Source organism: Corvus kubaryi, unplaced genomic scaffold (genome assembly GCF_017639235.1).
Source record: "Corvus kubaryi isolate FWS band 111438036 unplaced genomic scaffold, C.kubaryi_AGA036_p1.0 split3-73, whole genome shotgun sequence".
Classification (NCBI taxonomy): domain Eukaryota; kingdom Metazoa; phylum Chordata; class Aves; order Passeriformes; family Corvidae; genus Corvus; species Corvus kubaryi.
Window position 1 is genome coordinate 19,588,759 of NW_024582091.1, and position 16,224 is coordinate 19,604,982.

Below are 16,224 nucleotides of genomic sequence, written 5' to 3' on the forward strand. Positions count from 1 at the left end.
TGGAGTAACACATTGTTTCAGGTCTCATTCAGCTATGTTTATTTCACTTGCAGACAAGCACACAGCAGCCAGCTGCTGTAAGTCTTACTGGATCTATCAAAATAAATTCTTAGTCTTAACCATCAGGATACTGATCTTGATATCCCCAAAGACTCTCAAAACAGTAACATTTAAATTTACAGGGTACTACTGAGCATCATAAAGAACATGAATAAATTTTCCCCAAACAGCAAAGGTAACAGCATAACACCATTGGAAAAACAAAGGACAAGAAAACAGGTCTAGAGAGGAAGAATATGTCATTAAAGTTTCAATGCAGGATCTCAGCACCTTCTTCACACACACTTATACCAATCAATCGTCATCACATTTGTAATAACCTCAGATAGTTAAAATTATTTCTGCAAACTGGGCCTAACATAGCTAAAAAGCTGCATATTGTATCATGACCTGTTCTTAACCGAGAATATCAATTTTCAATGAAGCATTTCCTTATACTCTTGGAAGGAAGCCATAAAATTTCAGTGAGCCTTGAAAACTGTGTTTATGTCACACTAACAGATTTAAGTGACCTAATAAATTCGTGAATATTGTTTATATAGATAAAGCAAGAGGAAAAATATGAGACACTTTACATGCTTGTTTTTAAAGGCTACATAACTTTTAATTTCTGCAAGAATAAGCTTTAGGAACATCTGTAAGTCACCTCCACACTGGAATAAAAGATGTCAGGATCCTTCAGGAACAGGTTTCTAAATAAATGATGTACACAGCAGTTGAAGGACAAACCAGTCAATGAGTTTACAGCAGCCTTCGGCAAGGGAAGCAGTAAGAACAAGCTGCACTCTAAGACCGCACAAAATGTACTGACCCCTCCAATCATTCAAGTGCTGAGCTTCTGTAGCTGCAGCCAACTTAACACGGACTTCAAACAGTCAAAGCAGAAGGCTTGATTTGCCAGACTGGCGTCTGCTGAGACATCTGCCTTCTGCAGAACACATTATCTAGCCACAACAGAAGTCGGTGTCTGAAGGATTTTTCTGATAGTGATACAAGTTGTTTCCCATTAGCACAAAAATTTGGTCTGTACATCTATTCCACAGAACATGGAGAGAAGGAAAACACAATTCTCAGATTTATCTATGAATAAAAGAGATAAAATGTAGCCACTGGATTATTATAGACTTTCTCCATTTGGTTTGTTCCCTCTTTAGTGAGGTAAGTAATATAAACTGTTAATCTTCCCTATTCTGCTCTCTGGAGTGTCAAAGAAGTGAAAAGGTTTGCAAGGAGGCAGAAAACTACCAGGAGCCTGGACAGATTAAATACCTCGATAACTTGTAAGATCTTCCCACCAGACAAGCACATCCTCTGACACAAGGGCCATTTCCAATATCTCCTTACATGATCACAGAAAACATTCCCTACTCTCATTAAAATGAAAATATCTTTAAAATCAATTTACACAAGCATCCAAAACATCATGATGAAATATGAAATTCTTTCACTTCAAGCCTCCAAGAAGGAAAAAAAAAAAAGTACTTTTTCAAAGTAAATCTGGAAAATTTTAATAAACTGGGAGTACCTTGCAGAGCTTGCTGGGCAAGATTGCTTTGGGTAGTTTTCTGTTGACAGTTTGGGGTTAACACTGTTTCACAATGAAACTCCTTTTTTCCACTCCATTATAAATGATTAGTCAGGCTTTTTTCTAAGAACAGAGGGGAAAAGCTCTGTAACTCTTCATGAAGTTTGAGTGCAAAGATTCCTGTTCATGCAAGGAACTCTAGTTGTGGAATTACAACCTTGATGATATCAGCATTTAGACCTGGCAGAGCTACTGAAAGGGTAGTCCTGACCTTTTCCTCCTTCATTCACTCATTCCTGAACCCAGCTCCCCCCTCCCAAAGCAGAAGGAATAATCTGGACTAAAAGAGACCCTGGCAAGCAAATTTAAAAGCTTCATATTTCTGGCCTGAAGCTGTGAGATGCTGGGGAACACACATCAAGGCTTAAGATGTAGATTTAGCTTCTACATACTAAGAGGTATTTTAATTCAAGACTGTCCTGTGCCACAAGGATGTGGCAAGTTTTTGCACAAGGATGGTGCAAAAACTTTACTTACTGATGATCATAGGGAAATTTGCATCTTATTAGGTCTGTTTTGATTCCCCAAAGCAGGAGCTGTCATTTCCACAGAACTAAAATCACAAATATCTTAAACATAATCAAACTTAGGTGTTTCCCACAAGTGTTCAGATTACATCAAAAACTTAGCAAGAGGCTAGAGAAGGTCAGAAATATTATGAAACTGCTTTTCAAATGAGTTGTAACTTTGTTACATGCTTTACTGACAATTCTCTATGTCTCCTTGTGCCTAGTCTATAGCTGTATTTTATCAAGTTTTCCTAACATTTTCTTGGGATACTAAGTCAAACCACAGGCAACAACAAAGTGAAATACTGAAAGCTTACTTCCTTCACAAAGAAGTCAGTCCATCAGAAGATAATAAGCAAGTAAAAAACCCAGCTTCAAGTCAGAAAGCTTTAAGAGAGTTGTCCTAAGGCTATCTTGGCTTTTCAGCTACAGAAATTTCTCCAGTATACTCTCTGAATGAAAGACAGAGATCTGTGGAAATGTTTCACCTTCATATACTGTGGGAACCCAGAGTGCAGAGAATATTTCTCTGCCTGTTTTGAGGGGTTTCACCCCCCTGAACAACACAGCTTTTGACCTCTGTCCGTGGAAAAAACTGCCTACTATTAGAAAAGAACTAGAAACTAAACTAGTGTAAATTAGGTGATAGACTACCATGTAAGATTGTCACAGGGTGAAAAATTTAGAGGTTTTGGGTTTGTTAATGTAGTAAATAGATAAAAGCAAAAAAACATCAAAATGGAGGATTGTTGTTGTTGTTCTCCAAACCTTCTCCTTCTCATTCTACTACTTACTCCATATTCTGCTGTAAAAGTAGTTTGGGATGATTGGACAAAGAATTCCACAGTTCCTGGCTGTGTTACTAAATAATTGGTAGAAAAGTAAAAATAATGTACGTTTTTAGTAACAATTGGTTAATTTATCTTTAAAAGGCTGTGTAAATCTTGATAGTTGGGCTTTTCTCCTGCATTCTCTGCTTAGTGCTGTGTCTGGATCACACTAGCGACTCTTTTTATCTGATAAGACTTAATAAACAGCTATCAAGAAGCAGCGAAGACTGAGAGTCCCCATTTGTCTCTCGAACTCCTGGCAAGGACTTTAAAAACTCTTTCCCATCAGGAGAGGTTTGATTACAGCACGAACAGTGTCAATATACCTTAAGGTAAAGATCTAAAGGCTCCTTGCATTACATCATACTTACTTCCTCTGTAGTGCTCCAGTACACCTAACACACAGTATTGCATTGCCTTCTGCTAAAAACAGGGGAAGATTAATTTTTTTATTTGCCAGTAGTTTCAACAACAGCTGTTAACATACTGTCTTCTTTTGTAAGAGAAGGCTTTCAAAATTCAGCTTGTAAAAATGGTCACGCCAGCAGCAGTACTCTACACCGGTGGAATTGAAGCTCTCTATCCCACAAAACCAAACCTGTTTCTTGAAACAAAATTTATTTTAACAAAAAAGCATATTTTTTATAAAACGATGCAGGGATGCTAATGAAAAGGTGATTAGAATGACCAAATTTGTACTCTCTTCACACACTGTGCTGCCCACACGTTCCTGGGATTTGATTTAACTCCCAGAGCAAAGCAATCAGCCCTGCTCCTGCTTTTCCCACAGGGATTCAGGTGATGTTAGAGCCAAGTTCTGTGCCTGCCCAGGAGTCTTGCTGCTGCAATACAGGTGTTACGGATCCGGCTTCTTGGCGCTTGGCTCACATGGAAGAGCTGCTGGTAGCAAGCCAAAGGAGGTAACTCCTGCTCGCTGCATCCTGTTCTGAGAGTACTCAGGGGCTGCAATGGTAAGATTTAGCTGAGAACTAAGCAAAGGTTTACTTTATATGCCTATTTATATTATAATTTTTCTTCTCATACATATACACGTGTGCACATGTGCATATATTTCCAATACTTATTATCATCATCATCATCTCTGTTCAGCCAAACATAAAATGCTTAACAAATAATCTACCAGTTAGTTATAAGTGTTTCTTTGATTTTTTTCCTCCAGATTTACCCAAGACTTTGCTTTTAGTCTGTATTAGTCTATTAAAAATCAGCTACATGTTACAAGAGTAACTTACCTTTCCTAATACAGAAACACAAAATAAATTATTTTTGGGTCATGCCAGCCAACTGGAATAACAATTTTAAGACAACAACTATTTTGGAGAAATAATCCTAGTCAGAAATCTATTCACACTAGAGATTTTAAAAGGCAGTTAAATTAAGAGTTCCCATCTGGACAACCCTCAGGGCAAGATGACGTATTACAGACACTCAGACCCTATGCAATACAGGCACTAACAATTTCTGTACAGACCCAACAAGCAGGGCTTGGAACATGCATCCCAAAGAGATAAAAAAACATTGATTACATTTGCAAGCCAAAAACATTTAAATGAGCCATGATGATTTTTAAAGCACACTTTTGTTTCCATGTAATACATGAGATCAGTACTTCAATGTTTTTTGGGGTTTTTAATTATAAAAACGCAAAGCAAACAAATATGTGCATCAACTGAAGAATTCAAATCCTTTTTAAGAACAACCTTTGTAAGTACCTTGTAATTCCTTGTTATGAATAAATTAACAGTTAATCAAAGGGATTTTGTACTACTCATTAGTTCTGTGCTACTTGGGAACTGTTAAGCAAAGAGTAGACCAAATCAAATGCCTTGCATAGATAGTTAACAGCAGTTCTGAGTTCACAAACTTCATATTTAAGAAAGGCTTCTTTCCATGGAAAAGCTCCTTCAGTACTAAGTTAGGGATTTTCACACTATTTTTAAAAAGTAACGAATACAAAAAAGCCAAAAACCTGAAAAAACACACAACCCCAAAGAACAACCAACTGATACCACCAAAAAAATAAAAACATCCCAAATCCCTCAAACCTACAAAGAGAAGTATTACCTTACCAGAAAGGTGTAATCCATTAATTCCTGTTGTCTTCCACTTTGGCAGCTAAAGATCATATTTCCCTACTCAAGCAAAGGCTGTTTAAGTACACCCAACTAATGAACTCTGCAAATAATAACAGTGTTTCTTCAGTAACAGAGAAGTTTATTTAGTCTCAATTTATAGATGAAATTGATCCTGAGAAAATACTGTATGGAATTTATCATCCTGCACCCAGAATAACACTAAATAGCATAATAAATATAACATAACACTTCTAATTCAATTATGGCTACTCAGTAACAGCTGAAAAATTCAGACTAAGAGACTCATATCAACTTTTTAAAAGACCAAAACCCACAAAAGTTAGAAACAACTCAAAGTTATGGGCATGATTTATAGGAAAACAAGTACAATGATATCCACCACGAGATCAGAAAATTAAACCCTTGCCTCTATGTTCTGTCTAAATCTCTTTATAAACCTTAATAATACTGCTGAAATTAACATTATTCAGCACAACACATCAAAACCCAATACATGTAAAAATCAGAAGTGATGCTTCTGCTCTATTTGCAATGCAGGAGAAAAAAAGAAAGAAGCTCTTTATTGACAGCTTTCTCACGGGTCCTACTGCTTCTTCCACCACACAATGAGCAACTTATAGGAGAAATTCAAGACACCAGCAGCAAACAGCCAGCAGGACAATTGAATATGCTCAGTTCCAAAGCCCCTCAGCAAAGGAGCAATTAAAGAGGACAAGTCAAGTTTTACATGCTATGAAGTTCTAGTCTGTGCCTAGTTACTGCTCCAATAAAAAGACTGTGGCAGATCCTGATCCATATGCAAACTGACAGTACTCATATAAATACAATAAATCCAGTCATTTGACAATCATGGAGGGAAAAGTTATGGTGCACTTAAGGCCATCTCCACAGAGATCTCTGTTGCCTACCTGGCTGAAAAGACCAGAAACAGTTCTCTCAAACGTACTCTAAATAACAGTTCAAACGCTCCATGTTGGGAAGGTTTAACACTGCTGGAACAATGACACATTTTCCAGAATGTGTTTTACTGAACACAGTTTAATTTCAATTCACAACACATAGAATGGAAATTCTACCAACAACCTGTACATACTTGAAAACCTTCCTTAGCCTTCCACTTTATATTTAGCTCACAAACTACCTTTGCTTGGCAAGTTCTTACCATTTTCAGTCTTACCAAGTGCTCTCCAGAGCTCCTTCTTGTTACAGAATTAGCTAAGGCAAGTTTCTGAAGCTCCACACACTGAACCATTACCTGTCCTCCCAGTCCACCCTGCCAACAGGAGAGGTTGCTGTCTGTCCTGCAGGCTCAGCTTACTTAAGTCTCTATCCCTATTAGCTGCATGCTTAGCTAGAATGGCTCAGGTATGCTTGCCCTTCTCACTGGTAAGAAAAAAAACCACCTCTGCTCTATCAGTCAATAACCCTGGTCTGGAAACTTGATACACTTTCAGCAAAAGCACCAGGAAAAAAGAGCCAAGTATCTTCTTGGGCAGAGCGAGTATCAAAATCACAGTGCCCTTGCTCCGAGCAGCTTCATGTATGTATATCAAAAAGCTATAATACAGATGTTTATATATGAAGTTCAAAACCTGTAACTTCACCAGGTCTGTAGAAGCTCTGTTCTTTCCCAAGTACTACAAGACAACTCAGATTACTTCCTCATCTCAGTTTCTCAGTCAGACCATACTGCTGCCAGGTCTTTATGCACTGTTATCTATCCACTGGTCAGTAGTTTCAATGATTATTTTAGAACCTGTTTCACTGTACAGCTTCTGCCCATTTTCTAATTTCCATAGCATATTTTTGTTCAGTGACCCACATGCCAGGTAGTTTGAGTGGGAAGTTACGGTACCTTTTATAAATACTAATAAAGCAATGAAAATTAACGAACCATAAAACACAGGAAATTAACTCCTCATCACATCATCTAGCTACCCACCCAAATGAGTTTAAAATACCAGCTTCAAGCAGTATGATATTCTAGGGACACCCAGTTGCCACTTCATTTATAGTCGGTTTCCTTAGCAACACTATAATCCATCTGGCTGCAGAAAGCTAAATTCTCAAACCATATCCTCCCGTACACCGGAAATAGGCTCAAAACCATTTATATTTTAAATGGCATACAGTCATCGTGATTACTGAGCGTATAAATGAATCTGGAAAGGCAATAATGTCCTTAAAACACACGCAAATTCTCACTGCTCTACTTTGAAAAACTGGTTCCCATACTGAGAATATCTTCCACCAAGAGTTTCAGAAATAAAAACACTTCATCTTTGTTCCACCATGGCCAGCTGAAGAGGCCTTCAGAACTGCACATGGTCAATCAATTCTCTGAAGATTTTTCTAAGAGAAGTAATTTGCAAGACCTAGGATGCAATGCCATTAATGACAGCCAAAAAAACCCTGATAAAAGTTGATCACATTACAAAGTAGAGCCATTTGTCTTAAAAAATGTTCAACTTTTTACATCTAAAACTATAAAGATCATCTATACAAACTAAACTAAAAATCCAGTCCACAACAGTAATGTTTAAACATTAAGAGTGTAAAAATCACAGGTTCAAATATTCATGAAATCCAGGTGAAGAACTGGAGGGTGACTAGCAATTTCCCAATGAAACTGGATAACATCAGACCTTTTATGACCAGGATGAATGAATACAACTTAAAATCACAGAATGCATCTTAAGCATACACCGTTTTGCATGAATTCAGCAACTTCAACCTTGCAAAGGATATTCTACATATCTGCTTAAGTAGAATAAAACCACCACTGCCTGTATCTCAAAGACTTATCAACAGCAAGCCAGTCTTTAGTCTACAGAAAAAATAACTCTGGCATGCAATGAACTATTTCAGTTTGGCATAACTTTGCCTGACTCTGCTGCACAGTGGTGGCACACAAGTCCACACTGCCTGACCTGCTGACAGCAACTGCAGAGAGATTTGAGCAGGCTGAGCAGTGAACTGGGTAGGCCTTTTGCAATGTCTGGCAACTTTGGTAAGTGCTTATCAACATGAAATCCCAACCTCAGACTTTAGGGAAGTATGTTTCCTTACCAGCATCTGGTTTTAGACACACCACCCCCCTTCTCATTTTCCTCCTACTAGGGCTGAGACTGATCTCACCTAATTTCAACACAGCTTTGAGGTAACCACATAAGCTTACTCAGCAGTCAGACAGAACATGCATTTCTGGAAAGTGAATTCACCTAAATAATTTCATGTATCTATTTTATTTCTCTTGTTTCGTAACAGTACTGTATATGAACACCTCTAGCTATCTGCAATGGTCTGCATATGTCTGCCTGAAAATCTGACTCATGCTTCTACGTAAGAGTTACATTATGCTTAATAGGTACATTCCACAATTCTGTAGTTTCAGCAAACTACAGAAACTGTCTTGTCAACAGCTGACACCAGCCCCCCCCAAGAAGTGATTCACCAGGGCCCCTCTTCCTGGAGTTAAGATGCTGGGATCCTAAGTGTGCTCTGGAGCTTGCCAGGATCCCATGAAACATCATAACAGAATCAACATAACCCATCTTTCCCATCTTTTCAGAAGTGTGGAATCTTGGAAGATCACCAAAGCGACTGGTCAGTCTCTGACCCAATGCCTAATTCACACTCATTTATACCAGCATCAAGAAACAAAGCATCTGATTATTTATTCAAATAGCTGCATATCCAAGAACAGAGACAGACTTTGCAAACAGTGAAAAAAACAGAGGGAATATTCCAGGGCTATTACATTTTTGGCCTTGCTGATAATAGCCTGAAGTATATCACTGTATTGTCAGTGTACCATGAAGATGCTTTTTCAAGTCTATCATTTGTGGTGGCTTTGAAAACACACATTTAATCCAGGTTCATTTGGATCTAGGAGTTTAACAGCGTAAGTGCTATTACCTGGCATTTCATGCTTTGATTTGATATTTCCAGAAAAGATGAATGCAGTTGGAAATTGCCTTCTTATCAAAATGAAGGGAATGGGGAGGGAAAACACTCCTAACTTCAGTCAGCAAATGCACTCAACCCCATCCCCGTAATAAACACAATGGAAATTTCTAACGGCAGATGCAGATGTCCCAGTATCAGTAGTGCATAGTACAACTTCTCCCTGTTAGAAATACTCTCAACATGCCTTTATGAGTCATTATTAAATACTGCCAAATTTCTTTTAAATGTCACCTCCTTATCATAAGTGACACACTTGGAGCTTGAGCAGACATGCTGAATGAATTCAGTCATGTAAAGGATGGAATTAGCTTTTCTCAGCTCTACCAACTCATGAACCCTTCAAACCAGAAATAAAGCATGTGGTGGGAGGCCTCACTGCAAGTCAGTTGATTCTGCTTCAAAAATAATGAGGTAGTTCCTTTCCAGGCCACATAATTTTTCCAGAGTACTCAATGCAAGCATACGAAGGTCTGAGGTACTAGTGGTCATGTGTGCACTGTTGAGAGAATGGAAGCACAGATACAGCACACACATTTCTTCAACGTTTCATAACGCGTCTTTGGCTAGACGTGGGAAGTTTGGATTTTTGTTTGGAGATTTACTTTGGTTCTTAAAGCCATTTTGGCAATAGGACAAAGCACTGGAAATTTGGATATGAATACAATTTATAATCATTATCTGCACTTCGGAGTTTATATATGCAAAAGCATACACACACACAGTAATATCAAAATATCATGTGCATTATATGTTCAATGCTTTTAAACACATCCACAAGTCTCTTGTAAGACTCAAGAAAACGGTCTAGAAAAAATTCAGAAGTGACAACTGACAGAAGAGTCAAAATCAAAATGATCAAGTAATAAAAGGCTTGTTGGAGTACTATCTACTGAAAATAAGAACTTAATCAACATATATAATGTGTTTTCAAATTACATTTAAAGTCTTTGGCAAAAAGAAAGTCATCTCTATTCTTCACAAGATATCAGTCTCTTTCTATCATTACACACAATGAACCTTGTACAATCCTTTGAAAAGGATAATTTTATGAATTACACTACTGATGTGGAAAACTTGTAGCAATAACCACTTCTAAGTATCAGGTTTTGAAGTTCTAAGACAGCTTTAGAAAGACAGGGTTATTTTACAATCTGCATTAAAAACACAAGCTTTTTCTTCTGCTTTGCTGCACAGTTTTCCTCTTGTGCCCAAAGCAATCAAAACTGAACACCTCTTGTTTGTGAAATTTTTCTTATCGCTTTTTTCTGCCCCCGCCCCATCACTTTTTTGCCTTTTTAAAAGGGGAGATAACTTGCACAATACAGTAGGGTAATGAAGATCATTTAATTTTCCTGAAGAACTGAGATACAGAGATGAACATCACCACAAAAGAAACACGCATTGAAGTTAATTATTAAGCATTCAGAATAGGCTGCAATTAAGACACGTGATCATATATGGAGCAACGACAAGAAAATAAAGGACTGGAAAAGTGCTCACTAAGGATTAACCTTGCCTAAATGTAGCTGTCCTGAAAGCTGGATAGAATGGCTAAAAGACCCATTGAGACTAACGATACAAAGCAGAGAGACACTGAGCAAATAACACAGCCATAGGTAGAATAAACTACCTTCTGAACACGCTTATTTTTCTCTCCACTGACTGTGCCTGAAAGGCTAGTTGAGACTACCTCACTGCCAGTGTAGTACTCTGCAGATCATTTCTAACAGAGCCCTCAAAAGTAGCCAGTAGTCAGCGGGTTTAAATTTGCCATGTGGGGGGTCCACACACCTAATAAGGTGGAAAAAAAAAAAAATCACAGGATGACATAGCTGGCTTTCAGAAGCCAAGCTTGAAGACTTATATTTATCTCCTAAACCACCAGCATCTATTCACTACACACAATGAGGCAGTCTTTTGATTGAAAATACAATGCATGATCATGTGTGAGAAAGGAGAAATTTCAAACATCTAATCTGTTTCAAAAAGCAAGGCTAGCAGAAGACTTTTATTTTGCCCCCATAAACAAAAAAGTAATTCAACTGATCTGATCAGCCTGTTATTGAATAAAGTGCGTAACCATGGCTGGAACAGAACTGTTTTTTATGTGCTTAGCAAAAGTTAGCCATACTCCTAGCAGAAAGTGTATTATTAAGCATCAGAAAAATATCTGTTGCTTTTAAGAGCTCAAGAACCTCATTCTTCTTGGAGGTTCACAGCAAAGGACAAGGACAATGAACACAAAGATACAGTATGGTAACTTCAATTAGGCTTTATGAAAAAAACTTCAAAGTGACAGTGGTCAAACACTGGAACAGGTTACTCAAAGAGGCTTTGGAATCTCCATCCTTCGTGATATTCAAAACTCAAGTGCACATGACGCTGAGCAGTCTCATCTAACTTTCAACCAGACTCAGCACTGAGCAGAGTGGTGGCCTGTGTGACCTCCTGAGGTCTCTTCCAATCTCAATTATTCTGTTGTTCTGTGCCCCAGCCTCAGTTCACTCAGGTTATAACAGCAATTACTTCCTCACTACAGCCTGTAAAACCCAAGCACTGGATCTGAAAGCCAGTTTCCCTTTTGCTTTCTAGGCCTGATCTCCTTGGCCAGCTGACCTGACCCATGCAACTATAGGGCTGCACACTAGATTAGGATAAATGAAGTGACTAGCAACTACAAATTATGTAATAAATCAAAAAAGAAAAGTATGTGGCAGAAAAATGTAGAAAGCAGCTGGGCAACAAGACAGCCCAGAAAGAAACAGGTAAGTAGAATACTGCAGGGAAAACAACAGTGAAATCACCAAAGAGCATCTCATTGTGGCCAACAGAACAGAAACTGTGCTTCAAAGCTTCACCATCCTCTTCAAGTCAGTTATATTATATTACATAAAAATTAGGAGGCAATGTGGGTTATTTCAGCATATTTTATACATCTGTTATATCTCCCTTCATTGTCAATCCACCTATGGATTATGACCTACCGCTACATTTTAGACAGTTACAGCCTGAGTTGGCATTTACAGGTTCTCATTCTACTAATGACATCAGAATGATCAAAGATACCCTGGGAAAAAATATACCTTTTGCTTCTATTTCTTTTAGGAGTAAAAAAAAAAAAGCACTGGGAAAATTACACACCCACAAACTATGTTAAAAATCTAAGGTTTGAAAGTCAAGCTCTGAAGACTTGAGAAGTAGCAGTTAAACCCTGTGACTTCAATTAAACCCTGTGACATTGGCTTTAACTACGTGACTAAATACTACCTATCCACAGAGAATCCATCTCTGGATTCTTTCAGAAGGTGCATTGCTCATCAACATGAACAAGTGTTCAAAACCTTGCTTTCTCCACAATTATTGTATGACACCACGTCATATCTAATCAACACAGTTCAAGCCTTGTTTTAGTAACTCCAAGTAGGAGAAAATCCAGGAAGAGATGCAAAAGTCATAACCAGTCACTAATTTTCGTTGCCTGATTTGAGATGCAAAGCGTTCTGAAAAAAACTGGGTCCTAGATAGTATAAAGCACAGTTCCCAAAGGCTACATCATCACTACTTAAAAGCTTTAAATTTCCAAACACTTCTGTGCTTATGTGGTCTTGATAATATTCTTTTAAACACAGCTTGTGTATAATAAACATCTAGATCGACGTAAATTAGGTTACAGTTATGCAAGAGATTTCTCCAAGTGCCATTTAAACCAGTGGGACTCCTCAGATACCTCCAACATGCATTTAAGTGTAAATACACCTTACCAAACCACTCCTTTTTCACAGGCAGAGGAAAATAAAAAAAGGATAGCTCACCTTTCTCCTAAACTACACATAGCAATAGCTCAATATTAAGTATTATATTTTATGAGGTTTCATTCAAATGAAATCAACAGGAATTTCACTGAGCCAAGTTGCCTGTTTGGGAAAGTACTTTAGAGCATTAACCCTATGCTCTAAAGTCACATTAAGTCCCACCACATACTTCAGGTTTACCTAAGTATCTAAGTATTATCCTCAGCTGGAAATGAGATAGTTAAACAATTTTCCTACTCAAGTTCAAACTGTGCTACTAGGTAGGTTAGAAAAAAAAGGTTGCCAGCAAATTACAGAGATAAAAAGTACACCATTCTATTAAAGTATTTTGTATGTCTATGAGAGGCAGCACAACCCGACAATTTTCAACCTGAAGCTCTACTTCTGGATACTACAAGTAGGATTCCTTAGATAATAGTTATACTTCCTCTTGCCTCACTTCCTTCATTTTTAGCAACTAAGTCTGACATCCTTTACAGCATTAAAAAAAAAAACCCAAACCCAACTTGCTACCTGTAACAAAATAATTATGGAAATTCCATGTGACTGCAGGCCATGGACTGTCACATCTAGCCATGAGGACTGCTTATGGACATGCATTGCCCTGGGAGCACATTCCCAGGCAACCAGAACAAGTCACATAAGCCTTTTCCTGATCCTCTTTACCTCTCCCCTATGGGCAAGTGGGAGAACCATCAAGCCTTCACCTACTCCCTCTTCACATACATGCACAAGCAGAGAAAAAAGGAAGAAAGCAGCCGTGGTACTTCTAAGCAGCTGACTATGAAAAGCAGCATTTAATAGTGCCAGAGATCCTCAATGCAGAAAAATTAGAACACTATGATTGAGTACAGAGTTAAGGGAGGCTACCTGCAGATAGACTACATTACGGATAAACTGTGTCCACACTAGTAAGCCAAGCAATGCCAGGAATCATTCCCTGGAAATGGAATTCACTGTCACACAGACTGCTGAGCTGCCACACACCAGCACAGCATCCTTCTAACACAGGCCAGCTACAGGTCTCCCATGAAAATTTCCTGTTCTGGAAGGCAAGAGAGTTAAGCAGCATTGACAAGGGCTAACCCACAGCACTCGGCTTCAGAACCAGAAAATGGTCTTGGGTGCATTTAACTAACCACAGGGAAGTGATCACAGCCTCTCTAAGCTTTATCTGCTGTTATTCCTAGAGAAATATTTTAAAAGTGGCAAATGCAATGATGAAGCACACAAGCAATGCCTGATCAGCAGCACCTGACAAAAGTCACCTACGCATTGTAGCACACAAGAAGAAAATTAGAAACTCGTAGAGTTCATCTTGCCTTGTTCCTGTTTCCTCTGAGTAGGCAGATGTTGCATATGAACTACTAATTTTCAGAGTCTCACTTATTTTCTCACTTAAAAAAAAAAGTTTTATACATTTAGAACACATTCTTACAGTAAGGCTAATCTCTAATAAAAAAATAATGTAGAACAGCTAAGAGACTGTACTTTTGAGTGCTGATGAACTGGCAGTAAATACTTCAAAGCAAAGTTATTTAAAAATTATTCTTCTTTTAATTACTAGTCATTACCAAATTTACTTCTGTAGACTAAGAACATAATTACTAGTGAGTATATTTTGTTATGCTGGAGCTACAGCAATGTTGGCAAATACATTTTCACAATAGATAACTGCAAAACCAACAAAAAACCACATTTGACAACTGACAATATGCAGCTATTCTTTGTTACCAGTCTTGAAACAAATCTCCCTGACATTTCTTTACGTTTTCAGTTATCTAGAAATGGTCTATTTAAAAGTGCCCTTTTCATAATCTGATGCCTCTGACACCTTTGCTCTAATGTTAGAATGTGCAATATATCCCACAAAAAATGCATTATGCAAAACCCATTTCCCACTGCTTAAACATTCATTACCCATTTCAGTAAGGACAAACAATTTTGTTTAACAACCCTCTTGGGCACGGATCTAACTTTCCAGCCGTGCCTAGCTCTGACCACTGAAAATTCCTATGTTACCTGTATCTTTCAAGTACAGCTCATCAGTAAATGAACTGTTTTCTTAGAAAAGTGTTTTTGTTGATTTACAAGAAAAACTTTATCGTATGCTTTGTTATTTATACACTTTTAAAAATATATTAAGCTGTGTTGTATTACTTGACTTTTACAAAGCAAGTGACGAAAACTATGTGGAACAACCAAATAAAAATTACACACTCTTTTAAGTAGATGAAAAACAATCAAAACTAAGCGAGACGTTTCTATTTCTTTTTTCCAGGAGCGACTCGCACACACCATACCGACACCAGCAGGTTCAAGAGTTGAGCACAAGCAGCAGCCTGATGAGCAGGTGACAGCAAGCAGACAGCTCCCCCGTGCCTCTGAGCAGCGTCCCGGAGCGCCCGTCCCGGGGAGGCGGTGGGAGCCAGGCCACCTCTCGGGATGGAACCCCGGCCGGAAGCTCGGCCCCCGCCCGCCGCCCCCGCTCCCGGCCCCGCCGCAGGAGGAGGAAGCCCCCCACAGGCGGCTCCACGGGCCCCGGGACGCGGCCGAGCGCGCCCACCCGGCTCCAACAGCGCTCCCGCCCCCGCTCTGCCCCCGCTGCTCGCCGACGGCTCCGGCAGCCCCTCCGGGAGAAGGGGAGCCCGGCTGCCACTGCCCACGCAGACTCCTCGGGGCGCCGACCCCCGAGAAGTCCTGGCTCACGGGGACGGATCCCCGGGGCTGGAACGCCTTCCTGGTGGTGGGACCGCGGCCGGGGAAAGCGGCACAGCCGTGGGCGCTCCCCGCGGTCCCCAGCGCGACTCTCTCCCCGCTCCCGCCACCCGCTCGGCCGGGCAGAGCGGAGCCGGTCCCGCGGAACTGCCGCGCCCGCGGCGCGACCCCGCCGCTCGGCTCGCCTCACCTCACGGCGTGGCCGGAGCCCTGCGGAGCCCGGCGCAGCACAAGCCCGGCCTGAGCCCATCCCTCCGGGAAGTTTCCTGCCATCGCAGCGGCCGGGGAAAACAAAAGCTTCAGAGCCGGGAGCGGGAGGAGGAGGAGGAAGGGCAGCGCAAGCAAAGAAGTGAGGGGCATTGCTCGCCCGCCGCGCCGCTGCCCTCGGCTGCCGACTCCCGCAGAGGGCAGCCCGCTCAGCGCCGCCTCCCCATTTGCTTTGGCGGCGGCTCCGCTTCCCGGCCAGAGCCGCGGAACCGGCGGACCGAGGAGCCGGCAGGCGAACCAGCGCCTGCCTCCCTCCTTCCTTCCCTCCCTCCGTCCGTCCCCGCCTGTCCGCCCGCCGGCAGCACTCCGCGCGCCACCCGTCCCGCCCGCCACCGCAGAGCCCCGCCCGCGCCGCGG

At 40.3% G+C, this 16,224-nt stretch overlaps 2 protein-coding genes across 6 annotated transcripts in view; one reads left to right on the plus strand and one right to left on the minus strand.

Annotated features, from left to right (window-relative positions):
* The window catches only part of GPR63 (G protein-coupled receptor 63), a 29,573-nt gene extending 13,402 nt beyond the window's left edge, over positions 1-16,171 (minus strand). For 2 of the 5 annotated variants that reach the window (XM_042016775.1, XM_042016780.1), the window contains exon 1: positions 15,791-16,171. The gene's annotated coding sequence lies outside the window, so the exon portion shown is untranslated. The other 3 variants (XM_042016777.1, XM_042016779.1, XM_042016776.1) reach the window with 3 other exon arrangements.
* On the plus strand, positions 11,779-15,953 carry LOC121658831 (translation initiation factor IF-2-like). Its single transcript, XM_042016153.1, has 2 exons — positions 11,779-11,835; positions 15,243-15,953. The coding sequence occupies exons 1-2, from the start codon at positions 11,779-11,781 to the stop codon at positions 15,951-15,953; spliced, it is 768 nt and encodes a 255-aa protein (XP_041872087.1).
* Positions 16,172-16,224: the final 53 nt, after the last annotated feature.